Below are 25,753 nucleotides of genomic sequence, written 5' to 3'. Positions count from 1 at the left end.
AATCAGTTAGTTTCCTGTTTTAAAAAGTATACATTGGTAACTGAACTAATCAGCATCAAGACTGGACCACATGCTTATTTATTATCTCTAGGATTTGCTGAGCTCTTTAACATTTTTTCAGCTCATTATATTATAATGTGGTTTAATGGCAAGCAGCGTGGTGCTGCAGTAGTTAGCACCCTCAAACAATCTTGAGCAAGAGGGTCTGAGCGAGCCGACTCTCTTGGATCCTGCTGTGTCGAGTTTGCATGTCTAAAGATGCATGCACGTTAGGCTAACTGGTGACCCTGGATTTGATCATAGGTGTCTTGTGGCCGGCTTCTTATTCAGCGGCAGCTTGGATAGGCTCCTCCGTAGGAGCTAGCATCTACTGTAAACAGATAAAGTCAGCAGCTAAGCAAGAACTTGAAATTCAGCTCTGTAGAAACTTCTGCGATTGTTGGTTCATAGTCTCACCTTGGTAATAATTAACAGAAATTTGCTGTGACTTATTCAATGTATTGCCCGACTTTGTCACATTTTGTATTTTCCCGTCAGAATTTGAACTGATTTATTTATAAAACTACATCAATTGTCGCTTCTTCTGTGGTACCGCCCGTAGCTGTGTCATCTGAATTGTCATTAGCTGTAGCCATGCCAGCAAGTTGTATTGCTGCTTATTGTTCATGATGTGCAGCACATCCGTGTCACCACAGCTGTTTAGAGCCGTGAGCTAACTTGTGTGCTCTTGGTGTCTTTGATAGCTTTAACTGTTTAAGTTAAATGAGTACTCTTTTTAATTATTTCAGATGTAATACTCTCATTTAGATACAGTGTGTTACTGTCTCCATCTTTCACAAAACTGGGTGATGTCCATACTACTATACTTGCTTTTTTGGCTATTGGACATTGCTTTCATTATTGTAGTTGTGTCAGTCCTGTTAGCCTCATCGGGTTAGTTTAAAAAAATCTTATTTTCCCTTAACTAAACACTGTACCAGAATCAGTTTGCTTTTAATGCTGGTTCATCCCATTTAAAAGAAAAACGTATATTTTTTAATCATCTTTTTAAAAGACTTTTGGACTCTGGACAAAGAGCAGCAGTCGGCTGTAGCATGTTTTTCTTCTAATCTTTGTTTTTTTCTGGCTGTCTTTCTCTTTCTCTGTCAGACATGCTAATGCTATTGATCCTCATAGGAAGCAGGACAGAACCATCTACAGATAAGAAGACAATGCTTGCAGCAGCCCATAGATTTCTTCCTGGTGCTCTAAGAGGTGTGTTGCAGGCTGTATTGGAGTTCATGGGGTTCTCACAATCTGTTGTCTTGTATTGACAGTCTCCTCTGAGCTCAGCCTAACAGTCTGTTTTTATCAAAGAGGATGGCAAATTTTTAGTGTGTGTTTGGTTGTGGATGATTTTGTGTTTGTACATGCATATAAAATCGTGCGTCATGCTTATGCATTCATTTTTGGATTATTTTGATCAAAGACTGTAGAAATTTGTTGATTTTTTGCATTTTTTTGTATGTATTTATCTGATATTTGAGCAAAGGTTTGTGTAATTTATTTATCTAATGTCAGGGTCCCAGACAATGCAACTCCAGTGTCAAGGTTGGCAGTGATGGTTGCTATGGTGACGCTGGCAAACAGATCTCACAGATCTGGGCTCTCTTTCTCTCCTCCAAGAGGAAGGGAGGCTTTTTGAGACTGAAGAGCAGAGAGGGACCTTTTATTTTTCTTCCGCCAGTAGAGTGGTGGATATTGATCAAGAATCGAACCTATGTCGCTCAGTAGAGAAGCCTAATGCACTTCTACTCAAGAGAGGGGAAGGAAAAAAGGATGACCTGCTACAGTGTATCACAGATGGAAGAAAAAGAAAGAATGATTGACAAAGAGTAGGGGACAGAGGGATGGACAAGGGGAGCTTGTTTTTAGGAGCAGATCAATTAGGTCTTTGCAATCTACTGCTACCATCTGCATCTGAAAGAGCATAAAAACTCCATTTAAAATGCAGCCAAATTCACACATTCAGTACAGTACATCGGCGTTTTCACGCACAAACCAGTCAGCCTGAGCCCTACCTGCTCAGTGTGCCATGCAGGAGGGAGAGTAGTTAAGTGAAACGTGTTGAGCCCTCTCAGGTAATTACATCTCCATGCTAATGTCTAATTAGACAGCTCAGAGGGGACTCATCTGCACTGCATTAATTAATACAGTCAATCCACAACTTACATGCACGCATGTTCAGTGACAAATGCACACATCCCAATCCATTGGTGTGTGTGTGTGTGAGGAAATCAATCAGGCCTTTATACTGGTCCCTGCTTGTGTGTGTCTGTGTGTGTGGCCAGGGCACGAACACGGGCTAAAAGGAAATCTGTGCATGTGTAAATACATGCCAGGACTTAAACTGATGCATACTGTCATCTCGATGACATTTACAGCATGTGACTCTCAACTTACCTGGAATCAGGATCCTCTTATTTGCTAATTCTGTTTGTCAATATTTGAGATTAAATCATGCTGCATAATAATAAGAGGCTAAAGACATCAATTTAAATAAAAAAAAACCCTCTAATTATGATTTGTAATGAGTCTTAGAGGGCAATAGTTCGCGATTGTGAGGGCTGGGAACCCTTCATAGGGTCACATGAGATAGATGTTGTTCCATAGATTTAATAAAGCTGAAATGATTCGCTTGTAAGTCAAATAGCGACTGAATTTATCCTGACAAACCAGCAAAAACAGAGGGGAGAAAAAAAAACTATGTTTCAGGTCATTTTTCATAATCCTCAGAATTTTTGGGCTCCTGTGACTTACTTTCTAGTTTATAACAAGATTTTTAGTTTTTATACTGTGATATTGTTTTGTCACATTAACTTGTTATATATTGTTATTTCTTAAAAGCTTCAATTCATTATTACATGACAAAAAAAGAAGCATCTGACGATGCAGTCTTGTTGCTCTTGTATGCTAGAAAATTCTTAGTTTTTTACATTTTTGTCCTTCTTCTGTAGGAGTGAAGTAACTAACTGTCCACCCATGTCTGAGTTTAGTTGATACACACACTGCTTTAAAATGCATCATTTTATCTTTACACTTTACCCTTTTCCAATTAGAGTAACACCTTTCTGGCTCATGAGAGAATCCTTGATGATTAAATAAGAGGTTTGTCCTCTGCCATGCCAGGCAGACAAAATAAGTCTTAGCATGGTGCCCCACCAGGACACTCCCAGTGTCCACATTATTGTGTTAACTGGTTTGGCACTGAGATTCATTTTGACCCCAATTTCACCCCATGTCACCTAGAAAACTGCTAAGATCACCAGACAGCACCCGGCACTGTGTGTATTAGCACGTCTATGCTGTATGTGAGTGTGGTACAGTAATCTACTGACCCCGGGCTTTTACAGTAGTGATGAGAGGTAACTGCACTAATTCACTGTCCTACTGTGAACGTCTGGTGCAATTAAGGCCAAGTTGTCAGACGGATCATGCCTCTGTTTTGTTCCTCCATTCTTGTTCTCTCAGTGCCTCCACTCAAAGTGCTTCTTTATTAGGCGCGTGAAATTTATTTTGAAGAATCTTTAAATCTCCTGACGGGGATTCAGACCATGTAATCTGGTATCAAAAAAACCAAACTGGTATGCTTTAAGTAGAGGTTCCGAAAACCGTTTGTTAGATTTATTCACCTTTAATGGAGGCAAAAAGTTTCAATGTTCTCCTGCTGCTATTATTCTGAAAATATTTAGAGGGAAGTGACTGGTGTGTATGTACAGTTTAGACATATATGTATTTATTTTTAACCATCTTTGTACTAAATGTATTTATCCATATGTGTGTGGAGGACTAAAAGAACTGTGTGTACATGACTCTGGCATACTGCAAAGCGTAAGAGAATCTGGTCTCCAGCTTCTTCCTTCGCAGCAGCATATCTCCATCAGACCACAACATGCAGAAATCTGCTTGCTAATTACACCCATATAAATCAGCAGTTGTAATTATGCTAATTAGACTGCTAACTTCCTCTCAGAAGCCTACACAAACAAAGGCGGCAGTATCGGATGATGTGGCGTGTTAACGAGCTTGTCAACTTATCTGACACAAGCTAATTACTCAACAGGACTCCTCTGTGTTTAGGAAGAGGTAACGAAGCTTCTGCTTTTTAAGGTTGCTGCACCTCTGCCTGTGACCTCCTACACCCGGCAGATTAATACCAGCATCTTTCAATGGGATTACCCTGAAGTTTTTAACTGCATCACTAACTGCTAATCGTTTAATCACTCTAGCTGTCTGAATGACAGTTGGGGTTTTGCTGTGCAAAAGCACCTTGAGTACTAAGCCTAAACTAGATAAGGCTATATAAATTCCGGTCCACTTTACTATAAGGAATTGTGAAAGAACATTTTACTTTAAATGGTGCAGATCAGTCACATGAGATTACAATTAACATGTTTGGTTCATGTACATCTCAGCTGGGTAACACTTTATAATAGGCACTGTAAATACATTTAAATTCTTTGTCTAGGCCTCGGTAACACATCGCTAGAAGACTAGTCAGCAATTCCTTGAAAAACACTGGTCGCTAGGGAAAAATGTATATTCCCTGACAGGTTGGCAAGTGGTTGTAGGAGGTTGCTGGCTGTTGGATGGTGGTTTAGTGTTGACTTCCGAGGGTTAACTTCAACGTCAAACCAGACTTTGAAGCACATGAACTCAGCAAATAAGCTGATCCGCAGATCTGTCATGTTGGGGATCTACGAGTGGCTGATATAAAAATTTTAGCAAGCTTTATAAATATAAATAAAGTTTGTCATTTCAGAAGGAATCCATTTTGCTTTGTATGTATTTTTTCATGTGAGGGCAAAAGGTAGTGATGGCATTATCTGGTATCCAGTGAAGAAGCCACAGGGATTAAAACTACAAGAGACCAGGATTAATTAACATCACATTTAATGGAAAAAAACGAAAAAGAAAATTATGTGCTACTGTCGTAGTGCGGATGTGTGTTTGTGTTTGTGCCAGTCTCAGGTGTTCAGCTTCACAACACAAGCTTCCAGCTGTCATGACACACATGCACACCCAACATTCATGCACAGATTCACACACTCTCAGCCCTTCTCCTGCATATTAACCTTTGCCCTTCTGTCCATCTGCCTGTCTGTCTGTCCATATGTCTGTTGTCTCTCTGTCTGTCTGCATGTTTTTCTGCCTATCTGTCTGTCAATATGTCAGTCTTGCTGTGTGTTTGTGTCAGACAGACTGCTTCAGACCCACAAACCTGCTAGAAGTCGAGAGCTATGAAGAACGCCGAGCCTGAAGACAGGTGAGAAAGAAAGTCGCCTCTCATGTTAATTATTTGCTAAAAATAATACTTCAGGAGAAAAGAAAATATATTTGATCCAAAGAAAATACCAAAGTTGGGGGTTTTTATACTTCCTTGAACTTCACTGTTCTCAGAGCAAACTGTACAAACTACAAACTACTCTTCTAAATAGTTCCTACAGAGTTTGAAGCTGTCTTTTGGGTAATTATCCTGTGGTTAGAGGAAACTCACTCGACTCAAGCAGCATGTCATAGCATTGTGATAATCTTTGTTTTATCCAGTACCAATCCTCAGACTTTGGCCTCACACTCACTCTCCTTCATCTTTCGATATTTCTCGCTCCAGTGTGCTTTTGCTCATTCTAATCTTGTCCTGCTCTTGGTCAGGTCACATATGGCCTTTTCTTAACAACCCTGTGTAGAAGGCCAGCCTTCAGTAGTCTCCTCTTGAGTGTTGTGTCTGGTGTTTTGCATGTACTGTTTAATAGAAGTGCCAGCTGAGGACTTGTCGGGTGTTTTTTTTTTTCCAACCTAGAGAGTTTTAGGGTATAATACTGTGCAAAAGTCTTGATCTGTCCCTCATTTCTTGAAATGAGTAATTAGTTGCAGTGGTTTATTAAAACATGTGCAAACACACATGGAAATACAGGATGCAAGGCCAAAACAGAATCTGTACTGTTGTAAAGAGCTTGAACCTTTATTCTTCCAAAGTGCCTGAACTCTCTTGAGGAACTGTCGTGTAGTTTCTTTAAGTAGTCTTCAGGAATAGTTCTCCAGGCTTCTTGAAGGACAGCTCTTCTTTGGATGTTTGTTCCATTCTCTATCAAGATGATCCCACACTTCTTCAATATTGTTGAAGCCCGAGCACCGGAGAGGCCTGTGTTTATCTTTCCACCTATGCTTTAACTGCTTTTCAGATGGTGTTGCGTGGTTGATCAAAATATGACCAGTGATCAGTGATAACATCCATAACACCAATGGCTGAAATGCAGCCCCAAACCATGACAGAGCTCCTTTTAAATTGATTCATCGCTCAGTCCAGTTCTTGTGTAATTTGGCATGCCTCAGTATTTTCTCCCTGTTTCCCTTCCATTGAGGTCGTTTATGATGAGGCTTCAGTAAACAGCAGTTGGATTAACTGAAAGGCCAGCCTTGTTGGTACAGAAATGCTATTTTATTTTATATCTTTAAATGTTCCATATATTCAACCAAAAAAAACTGAGAACAAAGATACAGTTTAAAGTATAGTTTTTCCTTGACATATAACATATCTGTCACGTGAAGACACAACACTGGTTCATGCCAGTATTTTTATGCTTGAATTATTATTCCAGACAAACCAAAAACGTCTGAATTTTGTCAAGTAAAAGGACGGGAATGAAAATAACTGAAAGGGAGCAGAGAAAGTTCTGTCTCTCTTCCTGTTCTTATTACGGTCAGTCTGTTTTTGGAATTTTGGATAGAAGAGATCTTTTTATGGGATATTTTAAGACTATCATTAAACCCATTATGATGGACAAACCTAGCCACACTATTTGTTCTGTGACCAACAAAAGCTATTCCAACACAACAATCTGTTACAATAGCATGGCCACTGGAACACAGGAGTGATGGTCACTGTATTCCATTAAAAATCCTAGCTCCTTAATATTTATTTATATCTAATTTACACAAGTTATTAACACTTTAATGTTAGTTATATTGAAAAACAACCAACAAAAGGACTGATAGTATTCACAGCAGCTATAACAAAGCATATAGAAAAGCAAAGAGTAAACATGCCATCGGTTTTCTTCTTCTAAGTAAAGTGTTTTAATAGAAAAGTAACTCTGTCCTTCGTTACCGATCAGAGTTGTTAAAAATGTTCCTCTGTGCATGACTACCACCTGCTGTCTACCTCAGTCTCCTCCTTCCCTCTATCATCTTCCTCCTCCCTCTATCCTGCTATTCCGCTTCTGTCTTTCCACCTTTTTCCTACTGCTTCACTCGCTGTCACGTTCGATTTCATGAAGTTGTGACGTGTTGTACTCAGAAATATTTAATGTGTAACAAGTCCAGATGAAAACTACTGTGTAATGTCAATGGCAGTCCCATTGCTGATTTCCTTGCTCTCTGTTGTTCCCACCTGATTTTCAACACTTTGGGATATTTGATGATCGGGCCCTTTTCTTACCTCATCTTAATTATTTTGCCCTGCGTTACATTGCATGGTTAGCTCCTCTCCTCTCTCCCTCAATCTGTCTCTGTGTTCAGTATGCGGTGCTGAGAGGGCATCATTACGGAGCCCATATTTGAGTCATTTTGATTTAAGCAGCCAGACAATGGCCTGTTGATTGAAGCAACCAGAAGGCAGACAATAGGGTTCTATGCCACATAATGCGCCACCATTTTTCTGAGCTCCCCGCTTTCAGAAAAGGGCCCCGGCTCTCCATTGTGCCTCTCCCGGAGGGAAAAAAATGGTGCTTGGGGAGGAGGAATATTTTCCCGTGGTATGTCATTATTTTGCAAATTTCTATTATCTCATCATGTTGTCTTCATTGTAATTGCAGCTAATTAGGAGGCTAGTTAGGAGCCTGGGCTTTGAGGCTGGCTCGGCTGCTGAAAGGAGCCCACCGATTATGGCCCCGACAAGAGAGGAAGCAGGAGAAAAGGGGAGATTAATGCTGTTACCCAGGAGACACTGGCTTCCATCTGCGGGGAACAATGCAGTTTTGTTTTCTCCGGGATCCTGCTCAGATCAACAGAATGGGCTAGCTCGGCTCTACTCTGCTCGGCGACAATGCCCAATTCTGTCTTACCGGGGCTCAGGCAAACCCCCCCTGTCCTCTCCTTACCTACCCTCCCTACTCTAGTCACTTTACCTTCCCTCCTTTCCTCCTCCTCTCGCGTCCCTTCCCTCCGTCATTCTCGCCACCTTTCCTCCGTTCAGCAGGCCCTGACTAAAAAGCTTAGCACCCTCAGCGAGCCAGCCAGCACCAGTGACTGAGAGCTCTCACACACCCCCAGTATCAGATGAAAGCGGCGCAATGTGTGTGGATTGAGTTCCCAGGTTGCGGGAGGTCGCGCCCTTGTCACACACAGAGCTGCAAGGTTTTACTCCCCAATCCCTGCCGAGCTCCAAAGCAGTTAATGAAATAATATACTCTGTCGCTTTTGCTCTTTCTTCTTCCCCTCGTTCTCTCACTCACCACACAGACCCCTTCCCACCCCTGCCACCTCCCTCGCTGAGCCGAGGCAGGCCCCTTGTCTCAGAGCAGGGCCCCCGCAGCCCCTAGACACCTTCTTTGCAAAGAGAGAGAGAGAATACAATGAGAGAGGGAGACTACTTTGGTACAGTACAAACACACAGAGGACAAGCAGGCTAGAAGAAATGAAAGGCCTTTGTCAGGCTTTGTCAGGGGGGAGAGGATACTGAGAAAGAAGGCGAAGAACGAGCGCTTATGGATAGAAAGAGAAAGCGACAGAGAGAGAGAGAGAGGCAGGAAATAGCAGACCGGATCACATGACTGAGAGCATTGTGATCCTGAGTGAGAAAGGTTTGGAGCAGAGCATCTCTCCATCTGGTCCAAGCAAAAAAAGGGAGACGGATAGAAAAACACACCCCGAGATGGAGAGAGAGGGAGAGAGGAGCGCAGCATGAGAGCAAACAGAGACAGAATGAGAGAAAGTATTGAGTTAGTGCCAGTGACATCTGCTCCCGTGGGCACAACAATAAAACTCCCTCTAGATCGGCCTCGCACTATACAATATATGTTCACACAATGCATCATTTTCAAAGGCACAAATAAATATGTGTGTGTGTGTTCGTGTGAATGAAGAATGCTCTTATGTTCACCAAGTGTGCCCACTAATCTGTTTAACATTCACCTACACACCGTCTAAATTGGATCTTTATCTTTATGGTGAATATATCTTTGAATACATTTTGTCTCCTTTTGTGGGAATCGGGGGTAAAATAGTTTTGCAGAGCTTTGAAAAGTTTCCTTTTTGCTTAATTGACAAATAAATTAGGGCACCTCGTTGTTCTTCACAGAAGAATAGGATCGTTCTGTGTGACTCACGCGTGGTATATGGCTGCTTCTACTCGACTCCAGATGCTTATTTAAATCTTCCACGTGCTTTTGTTTTATTAACGCCGCCGTCATTATTCACATATTCTGTTTTCACGCAATTTTCACTGTTTTTAATAACTCTGAACAGAGGCAAGTGTTGCGTGGTGTGGTATGAAACAGCCTACTTAAGCATCTTGTTTCTAAGTAATTATGGCTGAAGTTGTCCTGTTGATTTGACCCTTGTGAAATTTATACCACAATGAATAGTAAATAGCAGTTGTTTGTTAGTAAAGAATAAGGAAACCGTATGACTCTGATACACCGCCATATATAGATGAACAGACATATAGGATCTGAACATAGCAGCTACTTATCATGTTACTCAGAGCCAGCGAGACACTATTGGTCCAATTAAACAGTCTCCCTTTTCTATAGTATACAATGAAAGAAGTCCCTCTATAAATCCTCGCCATTTATTCTTTCAGATTTCTTGCCTTTTGTATGCGACAAACACTTTGTATATATTTTTTCCTCTTAAGTGTTTTTGGCCAAGGATCTGTTTTTGATTGGCTGAGAGATGATTGAAGAGAAAAAGAGTAATTTTTTTTTCCAGTTGGCTTTTGAAAAGTTGGAACTGAATAGTTGGAAAGTTATATGTACCTGAATCAGAAACAAACCCAACAAAACTTTAATCAAACGGCTTGAAATCCTAACAGATTCTGAAAGCGAGCAGACAAGGTAATCTTTGTTGTTTAGGGACCGCGGCGCACCCCTGCGCCATTTATCTTTGTGGGGAAAAATTTCTCCCTGTTGCGTTTAATGTGTAGTCAAAGTGGAGAGGGCGAAATGCTACTCTCTAATTTTGTATGTCATCTCTCTCCAAATCACTTCAAAGACGAGGCCCTTGCCAAAGATTTCCTCCCTTTTTCTCCTTGCCTTTTTCCTTTTCTCTCTCCTCTTTCTTTTGCGCCTTTGCTTGTTCCCTGAGTTGCTGTTGTCACCATCGCTCGGTGCCAGCAAATCGCGGGCATCTAAACAGCAGCACACAATGTCGTAAAAAGGCTCTAGAGTTTTACTTTCAGATGTCACTCCAATAGCACACATCTGCTACGTGCCGTGCATCTGCTAGGCTCTCCCGTCTCACAGAGCCGGGAGTGCTGATTGAACTGAAGACAGAAAACGTCCTCATTATCTCGGGCAATGAGCGAGCAGGGCTCCGCAACAGCCCTTTTAATGCATTTACTCACTTAACTGCAGCCCAGTATTGTGGATACGCACATACGGATACATGCACGTACACGCAAGCACACACACACACGTGTGTTGACATAAGGAATTGTATGTATATATATGAACACACAAACACATGCTGCCTCGGTGCCAAACGCCACTGTGTCATGAACAATAGTATTAACCAGCTTTTGTGTCAGTGCTTACTGAGAGCTATCCTCTGTCTCTACTGTGTCTCTGCTGGATGTTCCAGCAGCATGGATAAGGCTGATTTAGCGGACTACATGATTTGTCAGTGGGAAAGCAGACAGTGAAAGTCGACCAGGACAGGTGAATCTGCAACCTCTATGCCTGTGTTGACTCTAATGATCTTTAAGGGTAGGAATACGCCTTTGCTCGTCTGGTGGGAAGAACTTTGGCCTAACTTAAAGAGCTTTAATGCTTATAAACCTATAAAATCACCTACATATAACACTGCACTGGGCTGATGAAAGTCATTGATACGGAATGTTAAGGAGACAAATTGAAGCTAACCATTAAATACAACATTTTATTGTATTTGTTGTAAGTGACACAACGTCATTTTGCCTCTCTCATACCTACTTTATGTCAATGCCTGCTGCTAAACACCGGAGAAATATACGTTATGTTATTTCTCATTCATTATAGGAAAAGATAAAATAAAAGCAAAATGAAAAAGAAAGCTATACTGCCTTTAACACATCGTACAACATTTGGAGGAGTATTCGCATTCCAAGCAGATTGCGCTTTTACTATCATCTGATTGCCAAATTCAAGGAGCAAACTGATATATTTCAATTCATTATTCAACATAAATGTCTGCACTGTGCAGCTTGCAAAGGAAAGTAAGAGCTGTTTACTGACCACCAGTTCTTGCTTCTTTGTCTGACATCTTGGATCGGGTCATCGCTCCCGCGATTCTAAAAAGGATCAGCTTTTATTTTTAAGATTATGTGACCCTGAATCATCCCTTAGTTATACTTCAGTAGGCTGGGGACTTCCCCTGCTACCCACAGCGCTCACCTCTTTTTCACTCCCCATGTATTGATATACCACTGCTGCATGTTATTGACTCTCTCTCATAATTTGATTTGTCCTCGTCACTCTTTGCTGTCCTTTATTCTCTTCACTTCTCGTTCCCTTCACCCAGATGGCTCCTTCTCCCTGACATATCTCTGCTGAATCATTCTTCCTGTTAAAATGCCGTTCTCTCTTCCCTCCTTTGCCAGTTGTGCTCATAGGGAAGATGACTGATTGCTGGGGTTATCTGGTGTTATCAAATGTTACAGGGTTTTTGCACCTTGAGGGGTTGGTGTCTATTGTGAAAGATTAAAAACGCTGAATTGAATTGAACTGAACTAAAGCAAATGAGTAAACAAAACGGATTTTGTCTGTGGTTTAGATCATTTTCTCTGACTTAAAGATTGAGGTTGATAGGAGAAATCATACAACGTAAATCATGTTTGTCCTTTTGAGCTTCTGAATACAAGATGTGCAATCAGTGACAACCAATGAATTTTAGACTGGCACAATTGCTGGCCAATCAGATGTCAATAAATGACTTCCTCTCCTGCTCTGGCTCCGCCTCAGCATTTGGTAAATCCTGTTATCACCTTTTGTCATCGAGAATCGGTTCAAGCCCAATCCATCACAGAGCACTGTTCCACAGTTGACCAGAGCCTTGGCTTCTTACCCTCACCTACTGACGCAGTAGCGATAAAATGTAACTGTGGCAACCGTCGCTAGTGACAGACTTTAATAGTCACATTTCCAAGCCTGTTGTCAGTATCAAAATCGTTCCTTGGCCTCTGCTAAGTATGTCCTCGCAGCCCCTTCTCTGACTCAGTGTTGCTACTCAACGCTTACACTGTCCTCTCAGGTGTACCACAACTTCCTGATGTTGTATAGTTTGCACACCAGTTATTCAACAGTTCTCTAAAAGCTGATCCGTTGTTCAAATTCAGATTGTTAATTAAAAATCAATGACACACGTGATGTGTCACTGAGGCTGATTAGGTGGGGTTTATAATGCCGGGATGAGAGACGGCAGGAGCAGGGTAGTGTGCCAACACAGCCAGCTGAGCTCGAGTGTGTGTAACCTGTATTAGCTGGCTGGAATCAGCAAGGGTGAAGCTGTTCACCACGTTAATAGCTACAGAATGAACTGAGGACACGGTAATAAAGCGATAACAGGACTGGGTTGAGTAGGGGTGGGAGGGAAGGGAAAAGAAAAGAGTGGAGAAAAGGGCTGGATTAGGGAAGGATTAAACAAAAGAGAAACGAGACGGAGAGGGCAAAGAGATCAGGGTGATGGTTATGGTTAAGTGAGGATTGCAGATATATTAAAAACAGGAAACACTGTAGAGTGAGTGAGAGAGATGGTGGAGAGACTATGAAATGAGGGGGAAAACGCTCATCAGGTAGCAATAGTGGTGTGAATATATTAGTAACTTTAAAGGAGGGCATTTAGTTTGTTTGTAGAGGTATGTGGGATCCAGTGTGTTTGGCACTCGATCCAGCCTGAACAGCAAATTGAATGATGTCTTAGCATCTGCTGCTTCTATTTTAATCACCTGTACAATACTTGAGTGTGTTATTGATAAGATTAGATTAGTGGCAATCTAAAGCTTAAATGAATACAAAGTTAAGCAAAATTGGCAACAGTGTTAAATCATTTTACAGGCAGATAGAAATAAATAATGGCCCACAGCAATAGATGATACGCGACCTTTTCTTTTGCCAAGTGTTCTCACTGCCCTGGCATTTTAGGACTCCTAAAATGGAGACTTTTGGAAATGTTCCTGACCTCATTTTAGTTTGAAATCGTGTTTTATTTGGGACGTGCAGAAAAGTATTATTAGAAGCATTATTAGAACAATGGGCACACACACTCAGGTTTACTGATGACTAAAAACCTTCGTTTTTGTCCCCATGACTACCCTGTACTCAAATGTGACCTGTGTTGCAGGTCTTTGTCATTTCAAACAAAGAGATCAGTGACCATAACTTCACCGCTCTTTCTTTATTTTCTATAACTTAAACCAAAACTCTCTGCTTCCTTTTTAGGCTGGCACTTACATGTGGTCTTCAGGTGTATGCATGCTAAAAGGCTCAAATTAGTGAGGAGGTAGCAAGTCTTCACTAGTGCAAGATAAAGAGATGTCAGGCGGTTGACCCTCTATAAGGAACAACTCCTTTGAAATGGTTGCCTCAAAGTCGGGGAGCAGGTTTGCACCACTAGCAGTCGGCTGTCCGTCTTCAAGATGCCAAGAGGGTGATAGAACAGCATTAACACGGTCAGTGTGCTATCAGTTTGTGTTTGAATGGGGTCATGTTGGGGATTTGTGATAATACAATAGTTACCTGTGAAATCAGAGTCAGAACCTCATAGATTTCAGAGAGAAATCCAGAAATTCCTCCACAAATAGTATCATAGTTGCTGCAGGACAATCTTGTTTTTGCATTTGTATAGGAATATAACCAGAATAAAACCAGCTGCCAACCAGTGCACCCTACTGAAAAGAGACACGTAGCAGATGAATTGGTGCATACTGACTCAGATAAATTGCAACGTGTTGGCGTGTCTGTGTTTGTGAATTTGGCAGTGATTATTCATCAGTTTCCACCAATCTTGTCTGAGACTGGTTGCAGCCAGACTGAGTTGGATCATGATTGTTTGCAGATGACATGTGCGATTGTCAATGATGTTGCACATTCAACCTGTGGGAGTTGGTCACTGGAACTATTTCCAGTCAGTCTCTAAAGGCAAAATAATTCAGTATATGACTTTTCCTAGTTGCAAGGAGGTTGGCGTCCTAGTTTTAGTTTTGTTTCACTGAGACATAAACAGTCACAAACCAAAGATCTAGAGACAGGAGTAAATGGAGAAGTAAATAAAGTTCATCAGTTTGCTAGCTACACCATTAAGATCAGGATGCGCTAAAAGAGAGGGGCACTACTTTTACAGCATCTTTAAAAAACAAAGAAATTGCTTTGACAAAAACATTTAAAAATATGATTGTTTTTTTTCCCTTAAAGGTGCTGTGAAGCTCATTTGGATGTTCCACACCAGCCAATTGAGTTTAATGCTACAAATAACTTTGTTTAAAAAGAAAGCTAGTTGTTTGCACTGCAGTGTAGAATGCATACTCTATTTTAGAAAGTAGGCACATTTAAATGTTCGGATTTTTCCTCCTCATTACAGTGTGAGATTGATGGCAGAATAACTTATGCATACAAGACAAACAGTCCAACGAGCAAATTAGGCTTCACCTTATTGCCTTAAAGAGCAGAAAGACGCATTCCACATCAAGAAGAGCTGTTTTTAATGATAAATTCAAATGTTTTTATGTAAATATTGTTCTATTTACATTACAAGTGAGGGGAGTGAGTCCCCCGGTAGACAATTCAGAAGATAAGGTAAAGACAGATGAGAATCAGAACCTCTGGACGGGTTAAATGATTAGATTCCCACTCAAACACAACTGTGTGTGTATGTGTGTGTCCATGTCCGTGGTCTAATGACTGCGCTGTCTGCGGAGAGTGGAACACAGGAGGGAATTAGTCGTCATTGCATATCAAAGGCTTAGCCATTAGAGACACAGGGTAGGGTCTTCCTAATGAGAGGGGTACTGGTGTGTGTGTGTGCGTGTGTGTGTGGTATTTGGCTGGGTCACAATATATGCATACTTAGACACACACCTTCAAAAGCAGCATGGTATATACATATTGTGCTTTGTTACACATATTTAGATAGAAGGTACACCGAACCAGTCACCAAGCAAATGAACACATGCATATGCGTACACAAAGTCAGAGACATACACGGCCTTGCCAGCCCCTCTGGCAGGCCTCGCCGTGCCTCTCAGTGTGGCACGGCGTGGGCAGAGGTGCCAGCGAGATGCCAGGGCTTTGTGTGCCACGCTACATTAACGGCAGCCATCGCACGTACACAGTACACTGCATGCCCGGGGACACAGGACTCACACACCCACCTTCATCTATACATGCATCCCTATCTTTCTAACTCTTCCCCATATGTCTTTACCTTGTTCCTCTTCTCCCTTTATTTCCCTGTGTAGGTGCGTATGTGTGTGTATGTAGGCTGATTGGCGATGCCCTCTGTGCCATCTGCAGCAAGCCCCCCACCACACACACCCTTCCCACTCATCACAAGGATGGGCTTAACCATCTGTGTGCCAGTGTGTTCCCACAGTTTGAAAAGAAGGACTTGAGGGTGGGGGTGGGAGGTTGTAGTAAAAGGTGTTGGGGTTGCCACGGCAGACATTGGAAAATAAAAACGGCATGGCAGACTGCATGTTGAGATTACATGAAGTGATATGTGAGCGCATGGTAATAATAGCCTATAATATCCCATGTATAGCTTGCAGTATTATTTGGATGAAACAAACGTAAGACCCTTTATTTTTACCATTTAAGCTTCAGCTTCCATACTTTCCAGGATGAGTTAAAGTGAGCAATAAAATATGTGTAAAGGAAATCGATGATATGGCTTAAAGGTAGCACACATTATTGCTAAGAATAGAAACTAAGCTCTTATGCTTACACGGTACAGAGACGAGAGAAGCAAGTAGCTATGATGCATTTTTAATTTTAACGATCGTGCATTCATGTTGTAATTGTACTGTTTATTGTTGCCCATATAGGTAAGTCCAACGGCCGTGCTAGTGCTCACCATTACTGCAGGGAAAAGGTACACTGAGTAATTTTCCAACGCAGCTCACATGTTAGCTAGCTAATCAATCTTGGCTAATGTTAGCTACTGTTGTTGAGAAGTTTCCACGCTGCTGTTTCTGGGCCCAAATGCCTGTCTTGATACTCTATCAATTTTTCCACATTTAGCTTTTTTTCTTGTTTTTCAAAATTAAAGTTTGCCTCTATTTTCCAGGTTCTCCAATTTTCTGAGTTGTCAAAAGTAGTGTTACACTGATTTCTCAGGAAATTGTAGAACAGCTTCCAGGGAGACAGCACTGCAGTATTTTTAACTCTTAGAAATCCACAACTAAAATTTAATGATGTCTTCACATCTAATCTTTTTGTTTTGGTGCATTTGAAATCTTGTGTCTTTGCCCTTTTTATGTTTCTAATTTCACCATATTTGAATCTTTCTTTCTTTCTTTCTTTTTTTTTTTTTTTTTTTGGCTGAGAGTTTTTTTCTTGCAGTTTTAACCTCCTAAGACCCGAACTCTTCCACGACATGCATTTTTAATTTCTCTTTGATATTTGGTCATATTGTGGCCCGATGAATGTAAAAACAAAAGAATTACCAGATTTTTTTTCAACCTTATTTTTGTTTTTAAGAAAAATAAGAGGATATTCGTTTAAAATTTTGATAGAACAGTAGCAGTATAATGCACTCGTAAGTGGATATCAGGCCCATGTAGAGCAAAATTGAGTATTTTAGTCTAAATAACCCAAAATGTGATGTCCACATATGTGGACGCCAGGTCCTAGGAGGTTAAATTTCTTTATATCTTCAGGATTTTGCTGGGCTGTCAAAGCACTTTGTAAACACAGTTTTTGAAGGTGCCATATATAATGGGATTAAAGCAAAGTTTTACAAATAAAGTTGATTTAGGCTGTGTGACTTGAATCTCCATAGTGATGGTGATGGAGGGTATAAGTACCAAAAGTTTCTAATCAGTTAGTCGCTTCACCAGTTTGTGTAACTTTACATATCCTGCTTTGGGTTTCTCCATAAAAAGCCAGACTACAACTAGAAAGCAGCTATTTATCATCTTTTCCTTTTGACCCAAGTGTCAAAGTAGCTGTGCTTCTTCTGCATGTCTGTAGTAATGTTTCAACACCTTAGGATTAACTACACATCTGCACTGGCCATAGATCTGGTCATTATTAAAATCTGATGTAAATAGTTTGTACGAAAAGCTGTTCTCTGGTAATGATGGTGTGTGGGTGTAAACTGCATGCTGGTTTACGGAGGCCGCTGGGCCGCACGATGTTTAGGAAGCTCACCACAACTGGTGTGCCCATGGGCCAACTGGCTAGGAAAGATCAAGTAGTGCTGCTCTTTTTCTCAGATTTCTGAGCGACTGTTATCTGTCTGTCGTCCTCTTAGCTCTCCGTGCCCATGTCTTACTTTGGCATATTGTCAGAGCTCTTGCGCTTGTCCTCTTAGCCCACCTGTCCCTCTGCAGATGGCGCGCACTCTCAAACACTTCTGTCTCTTATTGTTCTTTTTCACATATAGTAGTGCTGATGAAAAAGAAAACTCTGTCAAACCTCACACTCAGTCTGCTATGCGATAAGATTAGATTTATTTCTCCAGCTGTGACACAGAAATTGGAAGTGGATTATTTAGTAAGAAAAATGACAGAATTAAATTAAAACTAGTAGGCGTTATTGTTAAGCAAGGAACATTGGGGGGGCTTAAATATATATATAGGCTCAGCATAGCCCTCAGGCAGTGGATAGCACAGTCTCTTCTCTTCTTGTTCTCACCAATGGACTTAAAAACACACATTTAAACAGCCTTCCAGGACCACAAAGCCTGTGTAGAAAATCAGAAAATCATTTCCTCTTCACTCTAGATTTCTCTCTCTTTTCTTCTGTTCTCTCTGTCGTCCCCCTTCTTCGCTTAGAGCAAGTACACAGGGGGCTGCCAGGCCGCATCAATCTGGGGCTGAGCTTGTGCCTTGACGTGGAGAAACACAAAGTGCAGAGATTTGGTGCATAAACATGTGCTCTTAAAAACGGCTGAAGCGAGCAAGGAGAGGGAAACGGTGCCAAATCCCCCCATTCAGCCTCATACCCAAGGAGGCAACATCCTGACAGCTTTGAGCAGGGGGAAAAAGTAGGGGGGGAAGAATGAAGAAGAACGAGAGAGAGAGAGATAACAACTGAGGGGAGAGATTGTGATGGAAGAGGCGGGAGAAAGGGATGAAGAGGTAAAGTCAGCTCCTGGGGATACAAACAAAGCGTAGAGTCTAAAAGTGTTAGATTTATGCTGTTTTTTTAATATTTAAAAGTATTTTACTGTGTTTTATGATGAGACTAGAAATCAGCCTCTAGTTTGACCTGTCACATCTGTCAGATTTGAAAATACTTTGGGCAGAGAGTTGCTGTTTTCTCCTGCTTCGTCTCAGGGATGTCATCCGCTAACCTAATCAGAGTTGTCTCAAGCCTTAAACTCCCATTCAGACCACCTGCACGTGCACATTCTCCATGTTAACACAGCAAAAATTTACCTCCGTGCCCAATTGACCGTCATGTTGAGAATCGTCATTGACAATGAGAGCTTGTTTTCCGACTATGACCTAAAGATCAAACAGTATTCGAGGGTGGTGGGTGCAGTTCAATGCTTTACAACGAGAATACCCTGAAGGGCACGTTGGCCAGATTTCAGTAGTTTTTGACTTTTGCTTTTTTAGTACAGAGTACGTCTTCTGGTGCTTTGGATCTTATTACATTATCCTTATCGACAGATTTTCAAATCCAAAGCTCTCACTCCAGTGATATTTATCTTGTTGCCACAAAACCTAAGACACAAATTCAATTCTTGTTCATTCTTAAAACGTCTTGACAAGAATTTAAGCCTGGAGTTTCCTGAATGGCACTATTGTAACTATAAAGTTCATGTGTTAGTGTTCAGATTCTATAAGCTGATGGGAAAAGGGTTAATTTTTTGAACGCCAGTAATTCTCCTTGCAAAGAAATTTTTTTTTCTTAAAAAACAGCATATATGAGACTCTGTTAGACATTGTAATACACAACTTTAAAACTTATGTGTAGACAATTAACCAAATTTCTTTAACATAATTAGATAAGACTCTAAACAAGAATGCTGATTACTAAAACTTTGACTTCTGGGGGTATAAGGTGTCATAATTCTGCAGGAATTTGGCATATAATTTTTAACTTTATTGCTTATAAGGTATGATTCTATGTGTGAGTCACTTAACTGTGTGCCTGTGCAAATACAATGCGATGCTCAAGGTTATCATAATATGAAAAGTAGCAGCAGTGACTTTTGACCTTTAGAGGAAATGCATAGAAAAGAATGGATGCAGAATTATGCTTGTCCAAAGTTGGCTCTTAGTTGAGAAGAAAGAATTCAAGGTCTGTGTTGTAATCAAGTGGCAGGACAATTACAGCGTGTGAGTTTGTGTCCTTAAGTAAAAACACGCTTTGTGTTTGCATGTGTGTATTTGTGTGCTTCTGTACATTTTTTTTGTAAATCATTCACTTTTTATTTATCTTCCCAGGCTAGTGTTTCATTAACCCTGCCGTGACACAGACTCCCTTTCATTCTCGTCTTACTTTGTCTGCTCCAGCCGCTTCCTCTCTCGCAGCACTGAAGCTTACTAATAAATAAGTGACACCAGAAACAGACCATTTTCCCTCAGACATAATTAACTGACTTGATGTTTTCAAGGAGAGGAGCTAATTAGGAATGAGTTAAGATTTTCACAAAGAGTACAGATCGTTAATTAATTTTCCACGCTGCCATTGTCGGCGAAGAAAACAGCTTTGTTTACAGTGCAGCGTTTACCTTAGTGGTTAGAGCGGCGTGCTCACCGTAGGGGCACGGCAGCAAAAGGGTTCTGGCTTGAACACTGCATGTGCATTCTCTGTCCGGTAACCTTGTGCCAAAGCAGAGAAAATGTGTGATTAAGACTGTCTCAGAGTCAAATGAATGGATGATGGAAGGCATGACCCTGTGGTTTCATTCAAATAAGATGGAATCAAAAATAATTAGAAATTAAATGATAAAAAATGTCCTGCTGTACATCGATGCTGATGTAGATCCATGACATCCCGACTTTTTCATTTTCTGTGCTCCTTAAAAAACACTTTTGCAATATACTCAAGCTTGTGTGTTTACAGGTGAATTTAGTAGTTTCACAAGTCAAAATTTGCCAAAAATCACTTTCTTGATATAAAGAATAAACAATAAACTCTATTATTTAGGACACTTATAGCATGAAAGTTGGCACTACAAGCACAATCGAACAGGCAGCTTATACTCGCTGCTGTTCTTACTCACTGCAGAACACCAAAAGTGAAGTCATCGCTGCTGCCGTGTGCTGTGGTGTCGCTTCGGCCGTCACGGATGAGCACGATGCGCCAGTGTGTAAACAGGTCTGTGTCTATAGACATCTCTATGATACATTCATGCAGGAGCGTAGGAATACCCAGATGGCACACAGGAAGAATGCTGCAACTTTAAAAAAAGATGAGATGTTCTGCAGAAAAGTGTGGAAAACCTCTGAGATCATTTTGTTTCCTGCTTTGTTTCATGTTTTGGTGTTACCTTATAGAGGGGACTGATTTTTGGACTAAGAGGCAAAAAGTCATCAACATAGTTTGACAGCTAGGCTGGCTCTCTCTAAAGTTAAACCACCTATTTACATTTACCTTGAATACTTTGTATAAATTTCATCAATGTGACTTTCATTAGCTTTTTGTTATCCTCTGTTTACATGTGGAGGGCAGGAAATAGCCAGATGTTGTAGTTGTTCGATCAGATTTCACTTGATCTCATCAGATACATAAGAGTGATCCCTACTTATATCAACTTTACTTATGCTCGTATCTATTATTATCTATTATTTTTAAAAGATGTGTAAGTGGAGTAAAACACTTAGAGTGCTACAAAAATAGGCTCTCTATAAAGATCCCAAAGATTACTATAAGTACTGTAGGTTTGAGGCTTGGACTTCATGGCCCACATTATTTTTCAGCGTGAGTAAAACCTTTCCAGTGCAGATAAAGTCATGTTAAAAATAAACTCTTTCCATAGATTTCTTTTCAGATTTTTTTTCAGTGCCATGTCTCCTCATTATAAAGCCATGATAAAAACAAAAATAAAAAAATTAATGTACATTACTGTACATCCTCTGTCGTTTTGAGATGGACATCAAAAGTGATCCTTACAAGATTTTAAAATTAGGTCAATTTAGTGCATTAGAAAACGTGATTTGAAATTCTAAGTTTTGATATTTAAAAAATAAAAATTGTTATATATAGGGATGGGTATCGTTTAGGTTTTATCCGATACCGGTGCCAAACCGATACTTTTGAAACCATGCCGGTGCTCAAACGGTGCTCAAACCGGTGCTTAAAGAATGGAGAACACAAAATTTGTCCAAAAACCTCTCATGTTCAGCTGTTTTTTTGTGAAAAGATAACAATGTTAGCCTTTTCTGCAGCTATGGGGCATATATGGTATCACTCTTGGCTGGAAGCAGTGCTTAAACAATGGAAAAAACACAAACTTTGTCCAAAAACCTCTCGTGTTTAGCGGTTTTCCTTTTTCTTTGGTCATTTTAGCCTTTTTGGCCGGGGTGAAGGAAGTACCTGCCATCAAACAAGAAGACAGCCGCATGTAGCTATGATCATGTTTGCTAGTTCACCTTACATGCATTAATGTAATAACGTGGTTAGCCTACTCAACGTAAATTACACACGAACAACATTAAGCTACTCACGCAGAGAAGAACGGCTGCTGCTGCATCATCATCCGTCATCATTTCTGCTACACTGGCAGGGCTAGGGGCCAGGACTCTCCTCTTCGGGTTTTTGGGGGATGTTGCTAACTCCGGGTCCGATAACAGGCACCACACCCGCAGTAGATGTGCACGGTGTGAGGTCTTGCAGCAAGCTATCAAATACAGCGCATTTCTCGGCTTTTAAAAAAACGCTATGCGTCGCCAGGTGTTTCATCGGATTTGAGGTGTTACCTCCTTTGCACAGTATCACAGTATCAGCTTGAAGCACTTGTTGCTGCTGAGTTTGCATATTTTGCTGTGAAGTACAGCCAGACTTTTGACCGCTTCGCCTTGGGCATTTTTAATCTGTAGCTCTGCTCTAAAAGAACGTACGTACCTGGACCCGCCTACTATCCTTGGAAACGTAAAATGATTGGCTAGAGTCTAACACAGAATCTATCATAGCTCAGGAAAAAAAAAAGCACCGAAATAAAGCACCGAAATGTGCGCTGTTTTTCGGTCTGGTTACTACCGTTTGTGTCAGAACCGATACCGGTACCCATCCCTAGTTATATATATATATATACACACACTTTCACTGGGCCATTGTTAGAGCTCGACTCTTTTCATTTTCAGCCATTTGCAGATTTGCTGTGCTTGGGATCATTGTCCTGTTGCATGATCCAGTTTTAGGCAAGCTTTATCTCATGGACAGATGGTCTCACATTTGACTGCAGAATACTTTGGTACTAGGGCTGCACGATTAATCGTTAGAAAATTGCGATCTCGATTCATACTTATGTGCGATCTCATTTCCAAATGACAACGATTAAAAAAAAAAAAAAAGATGACGACGATTGTACCGCATTTTGATCCGGGGCGTAATCTGCATGAAAACAAGCGCTCACTCTTCCTGCTCAACAAATGACAAGGGCGGAGCCTTATACCACGTGATACAGAAGCTGTGCCATGTGATGCTAAAATTAGCAGGGAAAAACAACGGAGAGCACGTCAGGGATGACGAGAAAGTGACAGGAGAAAATCCGTCCCGGTCAACCACCCAAACATCAATAACGGGAACCTTATACAACGCTTCCCTATACACGTCGAACTCCCGCAGGCACAAAGAAATTACGGAGGCTATCACTAATCACCTGACCAAAGATATGGCTCCCATCAACACTGTGCAAAACGAGGGATTTAGGAAAATGATCAACACCCTAGACAAACGCTACACAGTGCCGTCCCGCAACTATTTTTCTATTGTTGCACTACCTGCTCTATACACGCAGTGTCGAGCAACGGTGGAGATGGAATTTCAAGCAGTACAACATTTTGCGGCAACAACAAAACGTGAGACATTTGTTGTTTTTATGTTTATTTATTGTTTTTATGTTCAGTCTCAACTGTTACGAAGTTGATGTGCAGTTAATAAGTGCAATAAATATTTATACTGTAAAAGAGAATCATGAGAGAATCGTGATCTCAATTCTAAGCCAAAAAATCGTGATTCTCATTTTATGCAAAATCGTGCAGCCCTATTTGGTACACAGACGAGTTGACGGATAACTGCACAACTGCAAGGTACCCGGCTCCTGTAGCTCCTATAGCTGCAAAACAAGCCACAATCATGACACTGTGTTTGACAGATGATGGTTTTTTGTGCTGATATGCATGTGTATGCACACGGTGCTGTGCATTATGGCCCAAATCTAAAGGATATTGTTCAGAGTCTTCTAGCATTTTCAGATCCTTAGCAGACCTAAGGCATGGAGGCATGCGTTTTAAACAGGAAGGTGATTTCTCAACAAGCCATACTTGTTTAGTCGTTTTCTACTGCCCAACTGCCAAAACCTCTGTTTTTATAGAGGTGCTCACACTTGGTGAGGATCAATCAATCAAATGCATAAGGACCAGATCATTTTTATTACATCCGAAAATCTTAGAATTTACTTTACTTTTACCATGACTGTTCTCTGTCATGTTGGTTCAGCCAGATCCAAGGTGTGTGAAGAGTTTTTGTAGGAGAACAAGAATCTCCAGGTTTCTGTATTTACTCTACAGCTCTGACAACAACCAAACCAAAATATTTATTTCATGCAGTAATGTTGGCAGTTTAGTATTTAATTGTAAAGCAGTTAAAAGTTTTCAGGACAAGTCTGCAACCTCCTAGAGTCCATTCCACTAGTGCCTCCACTTCTACGGGAGAAGGAGAGAAATTGTGGATGCAAACAAGTTCGGTAAGGGTGAGGCATCTTATGAGTTACACATGGATGTCTCAAAACAGTAAATGTGGCGTGCACTTTACCTCACATTACTGACACCACTATACTTTGGTCGTAAAAGAGGCAGAGACAGTAATTTGTTTGTCTGTGTTCTGGTCTCCACCCGTCTACCTGCCCATTTATCTCTTCAGTTTTCCTCCCTATGTGACGATTGATGGGTTCAGGATGGTAAAATAGACACACAGATAAGGAATTGCTTGTAAGTGTAAATGAACACGCACATGTCTACATCCATGTTCGCTGTGTGTCAGTTAAAGTACATCAGGAGTGAAGGTGTGCTTCTGTGTGTGTGTGTGTGTGTGTGTGTGTGCGCATGTGTGGGTGACAGAGGCCCGAGTCCCTGCCTGTATTAAGAGGACCCTGGCAGCAAGAGATAGCGGCTCTATCTTAATGGCTTCTGCCGCCTGCCACTCAGCCTTCAGACGGAGTCTTCTGCCTGCACGTGTCTCCCAACGATAAAGCCACTTCACACGGTTTTGCGCCTCTCCACACTGGCCTCTCCTCTGTCCTCCTCTCCCTAGAAAGAGGAGAGAGAGGGAGAGAAGAAAAGATGCCATAGGTATTGATATATGAGCTCACCCTGAGACTGAGAAGAGTTTTGAGAGACAGGTGGAGAGAGAGCCTGCATGCGCAATTCTGAAATGTTATCTGATATTTGTGTAAGACTGTCCTGCGATGTAACCTAGAACGTAATATCTGATGCAACAATGTCAATTGTGTAGACCTTCAGAGAAACAATAAGACTTTGCAGGTATTTTTGGATCTGTTTTTTCTTCTTCTTTCTGGTGTCTCTTTGTGTCACTGATACTTTAGTTCTAGTGCTAGTGTTATAAATGTAAGGTGAACAATATAAGATATGTTTTAGTCATTTGTTATTCTACTGGTAGATAACATTGTAACATTTTGTACTGATCCCTTATCAGCAGGAAATGTTTAGTAATTAAATATCCCTCCATAGATGCATCCCTAGCAGGTTCGACAGATATGTTCAGTAGTACTAGACTTTTTGTTCGATGCGTTTTGCAAATAGAACTACCTTAATTCTTGTTGACACAGATTGAAAAAGGTTTCCTCTGAGTTTTTGGTCCATATGGCATCACACAGTTGCTGCAAACTTGTTGCACATCCATTATATTAATGCTCTGTTTCACTACATCCCAATGGTGTTGTATTGGACTGAGATTCGGTAACTCTGGAAGCCATTTGATTGCAATGAACTCCCTGTCTTATTCAAGAAGAAACTAGTGTGAGATGATTTGAGCTTTGTGGCATGCCGGAATTATTCAACTGGAAGCAGCCATCAGAAGATGGTCTTGAAGAATGGCAATATACCGAGGTAGGCTGTCGTATTCAAACAATGCTCAGTTGGTACGAAGAGGTCCAAAGTGTGCCA

At 41.0% G+C, this 25,753-nt stretch overlaps 1 protein-coding gene across 10 annotated transcripts in view; it reads left to right on the top strand.

Annotated features, from left to right (window-relative positions):
• Positions 1 to 25,753, top strand: part of sox5 (SRY-box transcription factor 5) — a 245,049-nt gene that overhangs the window by 124,579 nt on the left and 94,717 nt on the right. For 7 of the 10 annotated variants that reach the window (XM_026147891.1, XM_026147887.1, XM_026147893.1 and 4 more), the window contains exon 1: positions 13,674 to 13,903. The exons of 2 other annotated variants lie outside the window; for them this stretch is intronic. In XM_026147891.1, coding sequence (XP_026003676.1) covers positions 13,809 to 13,903 — 95 coding nt within the window. In that variant the 5' untranslated portion in view covers positions 13,674 to 13,808. Of the gene's footprint in view, positions 1 to 5,214; positions 5,306 to 13,673; positions 13,904 to 25,753 lie in introns of those variants that run through there. One more of the 10 variants, XM_026147889.1, reaches the window with a different exon arrangement.

Source organism: Astatotilapia calliptera, chromosome 17, assembly GCF_900246225.1.
Source record: "Astatotilapia calliptera chromosome 17, fAstCal1.2, whole genome shotgun sequence".
NCBI classification, from domain to species: Eukaryota; Metazoa; Chordata; class Actinopteri; order Cichliformes; family Cichlidae; genus Astatotilapia; species Astatotilapia calliptera.
The sequence above is the reverse complement of the archived record's forward strand: the minus strand, read 5'-3'. Positions and strand labels throughout refer to the sequence as shown.